The sequence below is a fragment of the Gavialis gangeticus genome, unplaced genomic scaffold, assembly GCF_001723915.1.
Source record: "Gavialis gangeticus isolate Ggan-Ray unplaced genomic scaffold, GavGan_comp1, whole genome shotgun sequence".
NCBI classification, from domain to species: domain Eukaryota; kingdom Metazoa; phylum Chordata; order Crocodylia; family Gavialidae; genus Gavialis; species Gavialis gangeticus.
In genome coordinates, this window is record NW_017729031.1 from 104,676,395 (window position 1) to 104,684,939 (window position 8,545).

Consider the following 8,545-nt stretch of genomic DNA (forward strand, 5'->3'; position numbering starts at 1 on the left):
CCCCCCCCACCACTTCCCAGTCAGTCTGCACCCTCGGCTGGTTCAGCAGCCACGATGTTTGTCAAGTACAGCACTATCACACGGCTGCAGAACGCCTCCCAGCTCTCCAGCTCCCTCTCGAAACCACCTTCCGTGATGCAGCAAATGCCGCTTCCTCCCCCACCACTGGGAAAGCCCCAGATGCTGGTGCCCCCCAATGGAGTTGTTCCACCTCCTCCCCCGCCCCCACCACCTCCGACCCCTGGGTCGGCTATGGCACAGCTAAAACCAGTGCCCTGCCCCCCATCAGTGCCACAGTTCATCCCATCCCCACCCCCTCTCAAAATACATCAGGTACAACCAAATGTTACTCAGACTGCCGCTGCTTCTCCACCCCCTCCTCCTCCACCCCCTGTGCCTGCCCCACCACCTCCGCAGGCCCCTCCAAAGCCCATCATTACTGCTGTTCCCATGCAGACTGGTGCTAAAGCTGCATCGCCGGTGGTGGCACACATCACACCACCTGCACCCGGTCCCCTGCCTCCTGCATTGAAAAAGCAGCCTAGTTTTACATCCTCCCAGGTTCCTTCACCCTCACCCACACCACTGGGGCCCACCCCCCCACCTACCTTGCCAAAACAGCAGAGTTTCTCTGTTAAACCTCCGCCATCCCCTCAGTCTCCTGTGCCTTCTGTTGTGAAGCAGATAGCCAGTCAGTTCCCAACCCCACCAGCTTCAGACCCCCCACCTTTAAAGCCTCTCCCACTAAGTGTGGCTCCACAGTCCCCCCCAGCAGTGAAAGCAAAGCCAAAATGGCAGCCTGCCTCTGCTCCCTCTCCTGATTTCCCTCCTCCTCCACCAGAGAGCAGCTTAGTATTTCCCCCACCACCTCCCCCAGCTACCTCTGCAGCTTCTCCCACCCCAAGCAAGACGGGGTCTCCAGTCAAAAAGACCAGCAAGACCTCGAGTCCCGGAGGGAAGAAACCACCTCCAACACCCCAGCGCAACTCCAGCATCAAATCTGCCAGCTCAGCCGAATACCACGAATCCAAGAGACCATCAGTGGACAGCCTTGTCAGCAAATTTGCACACCCACCAGAGCCTTCGGGATCTCCTTCCAAAGAGTCTCTGCCGCCTCCTGCAGCTCCTCCAAAGCCAGGAAAGCTCAATCTTTCTGGGGTAAATCTGCCGATTGTCCTTCAGCAAGGAGGCCTCGCAACAAAAGCACCAGGTCTAGGAGTGTCTGGGAAGGACCCTGTAGTAGAGTTCCCCTCTCCTCCGTCGGATTCAGACTTTCCACCACCTCCACCTGAAATCGATCTTCCTTTTCCACCGGTAGAGATCCCAGCTGTGTTTTCAGGTAGTACATCTCCAAAAGTTGCTGTTGTCAATCCCCAGCCTCAGCCGTGGTCTAAATCATCTGTGAAGAAAGCCCCGCCACCCACGCGGCCCAAGCGGAACGACAGCACTCGGCTTACGCAGGCAGATATTGGGGAGCCGCAAGTGATAGCCAGTCCCCAAGTGCCCACCTCGCCCAAGTCTGGCCTTAGTGTTCAGCCTGGCTTCCTGGCAGACCTAAACAGGACCCTGCAACGAAAGTCCATCACTCGGCATGGCTCCCTCTCCTCTTCCCGAATCTCCAGAACAGAGCCAACTGCCACAATGGATGACATGGTATTGCCCCCGCCCCCACCTGAACTGCTTGCTGACCAGCAGAAGCCTAGTCACTACGGAGGCAGTCATATATCCGGCTATGCAACATTACGGAGGGGGCCACCTCCTGCTCCCCCGAAAAGGGATCAGAACACCAAGCTGTCGAGAGACTGGTAGTCTGTAGGGGAACTGCATTTTCAGTGACTGCAGCAGTCAGTTCTGCTATTGGCAATCAGATACCTTTTGAGTTGAGAGAGAGCGTGCGTGACTCTTGTGATGGTCGCCAACTATAGCTGAGGGTAACTGTAGACATTCCTTTTCGCAACTAGTCCAAAAAATTTGAGGGTTTGGGCTTGGTTATTTGTAGAGTAGGGGGTAGAGGGTTATTGTCTGATCCCTTACAGATTCTTTAATCCTTCATATGGATTGGACCAAAAAAAAACCACAAAACAAAAAAACCCTTTTCTTACTTTTTTTCTGCATTTAAGAAAAAAGAAAGATAAAATTTTTGTAGTGTCTGTCCATGTGAGATATTTGTGCATGTATTATAAATTTAGGTATATAATATATTGATATATTTCTTTGCAATGATAGACGATAACCAGAATGTTTTTGTGGATCTGTATTTATTGTTTTGGTCATGCAATTATTAGGATTTGGTCTATGTAATTTTAAGATCAAGATATAGGGGGCACTTTAAATCAGCAGAGCATCTTTTGGCAGTTTGTGACGGGTAAATGGTACAGAACTGAAGCAGTCCGACAATAGCTGTATATTGTCAATTGGCTGAAAAATACAGACACAACGTACCAAAACGTTCTGGTCATACTACTACTGAAAATGAGTACATTTTAAGCAAACTCAAAATGGGCTGGAGTGAAATATATTTACACTAAAAAGAGCCTCCCCCTCCAGATACTTAAAAACCATTTACAACGCCAAAATACTGTGTTCTTTACCTATGCTGTAAGTGGGAGAAATGTATATTATTTGAATCCAGAATTCTTTCTAATTGCATAATAGGCCTGGTAGTTTATTTTTACGGATAAAGAAAAATGATACATTAAGCCCTTTTAAAAGCTGCCTGAAGCGCCTGCAAGTTAATCCACTGTTCCTTATTTTGGGAGGTTCTGATGCCAGTCACCAAAGGCTTAATGAGGGTGATGTGTTGTGCGATACATCATCAATGTGCATGTGCATCTTTTACTGAAAATACAGGTACGTTTCTGTATAGGTGTTTGCTCCTGCACAGTATCCAGATTCACTTTATCCATGCCTGGTAAGATGTATTATGTTAACAAAAACAGCTGAAGACCTGTAAGGAAAGCCTGGTTTGTCATCCACTGACAGTTAGCTGGAAGCTTTCTTCACAGAAGAAATGCGGGGAAATGGTAATTTCAGTTCAAGACAGAATAGTTGGCATCCTGTTTTCATTGTCCTTCTGAGACTGCAGTCAATGAATATGCCTATTAAGTAACAAATTGCACTTCCGGAAGTCAAGGAAGATGACTGAAAAATATACAATATTGAAGTCAGAAATTTGCTAGTAATGTAATTAGATCCATGGGGGCTGTATTAGAAGGAAAGAGACTATTGTGTTCAGGTTGTTTATTTATGTGCTACTGATTACAGTCGCAAGATTTAAAAAAAATAGAATTTTTTTCTTGTAATCCAGTAGTTTGATTGTGCAAGTCTTACCCAAGTATCGATTGTTGTGGTAATGTTGTAGAGTTAGCTTAAGTGGTCTTGTGTATCATGCATGTACAGTACAGGGTAGTATAAAAATCTGTAAAATAATGCCAATATTTGCGCTGTACCTTAACATGCTCATTTGTGTGACCCTCCCTGATGTTCACTATAGGGACACTGTCAAAACTGGGATGGCAAGTTTTTTACTCCCCTCCCCCACCCTTCTTCAAAATAAGCAGTTAGAATTTTTTTTCCTGAACTAAAAACTAGGAAAGGAGCCCCCCAAAATTGCAAGAAATCCTACAATATCACGTGTACGTAAGACAGAAACTAAGAGATCAGAGATGATGCTTCTGATTCAGGCTTGTAGATTTAAATAAGGAACATGACAGTGTCCTTCCCCTTCCCCAATTTTTTTTTTATAAAATGTTTTTAAAACATCCAAATAAGACAGTGAGAGTCTTTGTGAATAATTTATGAATAGGAAAAAGTTGTGCTGAAAAGAAAAGTTCACAAAACACTATATTTACTTATCTGGTCTTAAAGTGCATCACGAAAAGAAAATGAGCGGTGCTGTCTCTGTTTCATATGATTTTTTTTAACTCTGTTTCAGCACCTCAAGTGTCTCCTGGAAATTGTTTTAATATTTCAGATGTGTTTATTTGAGCAATAAGAATATACCATTGTGTGCATTTTAAAGCACTGCTATGAAAAGGCACTTTTTTTGTATCTTTCAAATTGTTCACAAAGTTTTTGTTTCTACTATTTTTGTGCTTATAAAGTGTCCTTAAAAGCATTTGCATTGTTGAGTTGAAGCATGCTCAGTGTAGCAGGCTGGTCTCTGAAGTGTTGAGTTGTGCTACAATTGATGGGTGCTGTAATTTTCTACATGGTTCCTCCTGCTGCTTGTACTGTATGCTGCCCCTAGGGATCATACCTACCAGTGGAGTGAGAGGCACCAAGAGCAAACCCTAGCTTCCTGGCTTTTAGTGATAGGTTTAGCCTCTCAGGCATCGGCAACATACATCTGGGCTGATGCAGAGCCTATTCTCTGGGAGCTTCATCAGTCGTTTCATCCTTTTTCTCAAAATGGTTCCACTGGTATGTCAGCCCTGGCACTTTCTCTTGTTGAGTCAATGCAAGTAGCTCTGGGATCTGCACTTGGCAGAGGAATGTCTCGAATGCAGTTTATTCAAAGGCAGATAAACATTCTTCTCATTTCCCTGTGACCAAGTTCAAATATCGGATATTTCCTGTGGGACCATCATCAATCTATGCCTCCTAATTCAGGCCACTGAGCAGTTGCTGGAAGGCAGAAAAGAGGACTCCACGTTTGCAGCAGAAAGAGCAGCTGTCATCGATGGGACAGGAAGTAATCTTTCTATTGTAAGTTTGTTAGTTTTGGGCAAACTGTTGCCTATTGCATCTTTGCAGAAATATGAATGCACCAACTGCTTACATTTGCACAATTCCCCTTTGTTTTACTGCTGGACTTCTTGGCTAAGGGATAATTGAGTCTTATAACTAGTACCTTGCTTTCCAAATCATGTCAGTGCAAGTTGTTGGAATTTTGTTTTAAGAGTCTCCTTCAGTTCTGTGTTTTCAGCATGTGTGCGCTTGGCAACGCTTGCTTAGGGATTTAGTGTTTCCATTCTTCCATCCAAAATTGGTACACGTAATGGAGCAAAAACTAGGTGCACGTCTCACGGAAAATACTGCAATGTATCAATAAGTTGGCATACCTGGCTGCCTTTTTTGGGACCTGAGATTCCTGTCAGTAACTCGTTTTCCAGTTTTTTATTCTAGTGCCACCTAAGTATATGAGCCTTGTGTACAACTTTTTTTCTTTCCAACTGGTCTAGAACTTGTCTCATTTCTAGAACCAGGAAGCAGAGGGGTTAAATCTTACGATGCATCTGGGAATGCAAGCACTGGCCATAATTACTTTTGATTTTTATTAAAAAGACAAGCTCACTTTTATTATTATTCTAATATGGAAGTACATCTTTAAACTGTAACAGAATGCAGTTGTGTAGCTGAAATTACAAAATTTATACTTTTAACCAAATATATAACCCTGGCTACAACAAGTTCAGAGGTCTGCTTCTTTTGCAAGAGCAGTTGATAGCAAAGTTATATGCCTTACCTGCTCTGACGTTCTGTTTGTTGCCAACTATAAAATGGAGATAACAGCCCTAGGAGGTCAGTGTTCTGAGGATGGTAAAACCATTTTATTCTTGAAGTGTTTTAGAAGGAAAAAGTGACCATATCATATACAGCAGGATTGGTCAGGGGTTTAAAGATGTCTGCACATCTCAGCCTGTGTGTTTTATTAGGAGGTGAAGATTCTGAACTATTTTGTATTTCAAAACATCTCTTCAGTCTCCTTTAAATCAGAAACCACTGATGATGTTGAGGAAGCAAGCGCTCCTGTCTGTTTTTTGAGCTTGTTCTGTCAGTAGCATCTGTAAAGTGCTTGGAGCTGAAGCTGCTTTAGGGCCTAGAACTGAGTTGAGACAAGAAACTGGTGGATATGACCAAGCACTTTGCTCAACCCAGGACTGTCATGCAAGGCAGTGCTCTCAGATTGGGGGTGAAGGGGACTGGCCCTCCGCTTAACTTCAGTTTGGCTAGGTAATGCTTTTGGAACATCATCACTGGGATTGAAAAAGGGAGAAAATAGGCAAATTATAAGGTAGGAGGGAGGGAGAGGAACACACAATACTATCCCTGGTCCTGTAGAGGTTGCTGTGTTAGGCTTGGTATCTTACATGGCTTCAGAGAAAGCTGAACACTAAGCTCATTGCCACGTCTAAAATACCAGAATAAGTCCAGTAACAATTGTAGGTCATCAGAAACTAGGCAGGTAAGAAAGGAGAAGAAAAGGAAACAGCTCTCTGAAAGCCAAGAGCAGAGGAATTGGAGGCAAAATTTCATTTACCTCTTACAGCAGCAGTGAGTATATGCAGGAGTTACCAGCTGCAGCCAGGCAGAGATGGCAGCTCTCTAAAAACCCACACATTGGAACAGTAAATCCACACATTCAGTGAGAAAAGAACTGACAGTGATGACAAGGGAGATGCCACCAAAAAAAAATAGTGACTATAAAATCATGTCACCACACCTAGTGCTCAAAGCTGGGAGCATCAGCCTGGTACTTTTGTCCCTGCCCGCTCTTCCAACAAATATGAAAGGCAGTTGAGCTGCGGTGCTTTAGCTCCAGAACAGACCGTGCAGTTCAACCCATAATGTATTTACCCAGGATTTACCTTGCAGTTGCTTTGGAATGAAAACCAGGTTTAAGCTTCATAGAATGTCAGTTTACTACCTAAACCCCATTTGTAATCGTGGGCCTTTAATACACGATCAAAATGATGCTTCTGTTAATGATGGAGAAGCAGGCATCTCGAACTAATTAACTGTAAACCTGCCTGTTTTTTGCTGAGTTTGCTGTTCTCCCAGTGTGGATGCAGACATGTTGCTGATGTCCCGTGCAAGAAAGTAGAGAACTGACTACCCTAACACAAGTTCTGGCTCCTCACTCATGCTTTACTTGGAGAATATGCTTTACCGGTAGAAATATCAGGCTTCATTTTGCTAGAGATGAACCTTTCAGTAGACTGATGCAAGTGACAGAGATGGTAGCGTTTGACTACTCTAAATAGTAGTCAGTATGCAAGGTCAGTAACATCTTACCACTGTATTTAGTGTACTCAAAGTGGGCATTAGCAGCAGGAGAAAAAGGCAGGTGAAACCACCTAAGTTTCAGGACTCAGAGAGTGTAATAAGTAATGAACGCTCTTCTGACAGCTGTTCTGTATGCCTGTTGTTCTAGCATTTTGCATTTAGAACCTTTTTTTTTCTTTTTTGCTGTGTTGGTCTTGTTCTGGTTCAAACTATTTTCTCCCATTAAGAGAAGTGAAAGTGCTCTTTCAGCCTCAGATGAGGAAAGGAAAAAAAACATGTTCTGCTTGTTACTTTAAAAAACTGCAAAGAATCAAATGACAGTGGTGTTACTGAACCAAAATGGTTTCTCTCTCCACTGAGACTGCTTTGCGGTTTCTATGCAGTCCTGAGGATGGCAGCCATGTGTCTAATAACTAACTATTTCTTCATACATCCAGAGTAACACCATTGAAATAAATGACAACTGCACTCAGATGCCTCAGAGCAGGATCTGGGTCTTCATTTCAGTGGTGATTGAGGATGTTCATCCTGTTGCAGAATGAGATTTAAACCATTTAAATTCCATAGGCCTCAAAAGAGCAAAATTTTCTTTTCAAGCTTACAAAATACTACAAGGCAGACATGCTGTATTCAGTGCCAAAACCAATCTGATCAGTACTCATGTAATGAACACAGTCTTAGTCACTGCTTTAAAAAAAAGTAAGAGCCAAAGGCTTAATGCATTTGAGTTGGAGTTTTTTGTGGTTTGATTATTAAAAATGATTACAGAATTTGGTCTTTAATATTTCCATGAGTTGGCTCATTCCATCTCCAACTATATTAGAAACTACATTCAAAACACATTTGTATGTGAATAACTGTTGCTTCTGAATTGTCACAATTCATTATGTATGTGTTTTGTGACTTAAGAGCTATGCGTGTTTTCCTTTTCTAAGGCTGATTGGCCTGAAGTCTCAATTACTGAGTTGCAGCACTATAGAACCCAGCAGCAGTATGCATTCAAATTCAAAAGCTAGTCAGAATAACTGCAGCAACCCCGATAATGTTTGGTTGGTTTGTTTTTAATACTACTTTGAAAACTCAAATGATAAGCTAATGTTCATAGTATTTTAAGTGCCCCATTCCTGTTACAACTAATACTTTAGAGCAGAATAGTTTTTAAATATACTTTTAAATGTTAGTTTTCTTTTTTATATTGGGACCTTTTCCTCCAACAGATGATGAAACAGACAATCTGTCTCTCTCTGTTGTTCCACTTCCTGCTTCTCTGCAACTAGGGCCATGTTTCAAAACAGGTTGCAAGCAGCGAGGGGAACATGATTTCTGTTCCTTTTGACAGGTTTAAGTTGTTAGAGCCTTTCTGCCTGTGGGAGGTATCAAAGTTCCCTAAGCCTTTTATTTATAATGCCTCTCTGTAAAAAAACCAAGCAAACAAACAATGCATTATGAACACGCATGGGACATGCTCAATGGAAAAATTACTGAAAGCAGGTACTTGTGTTATATAGCTGATGATCACCATCTTAGTCTCTGCTTT

The 8,545-nt window shown here is 42.9% G+C and overlaps 1 protein-coding gene across 1 annotated transcript in view; it reads left to right on the forward strand.

Moving 5' to 3' along the window:
• RAPH1 (Ras association (RalGDS/AF-6) and pleckstrin homology domains 1) overlaps positions 1–3,919 on the forward strand; it is a 152,624-nt gene extending 148,705 nt beyond the window's left edge. Inside the window, exon 14 of the mRNA XM_019523488.1 lies at positions 1–3,919. This exon is cut by the window's left edge and continues 43 nt beyond it. Within this exon, the coding sequence (XP_019379033.1) occupies positions 1–1,809 (1,809 nt within the window). The 3' untranslated portion in view covers positions 1,810–3,919.
• The last annotated feature ends 4,626 nt before the right edge of the window (positions 3,920–8,545 follow it).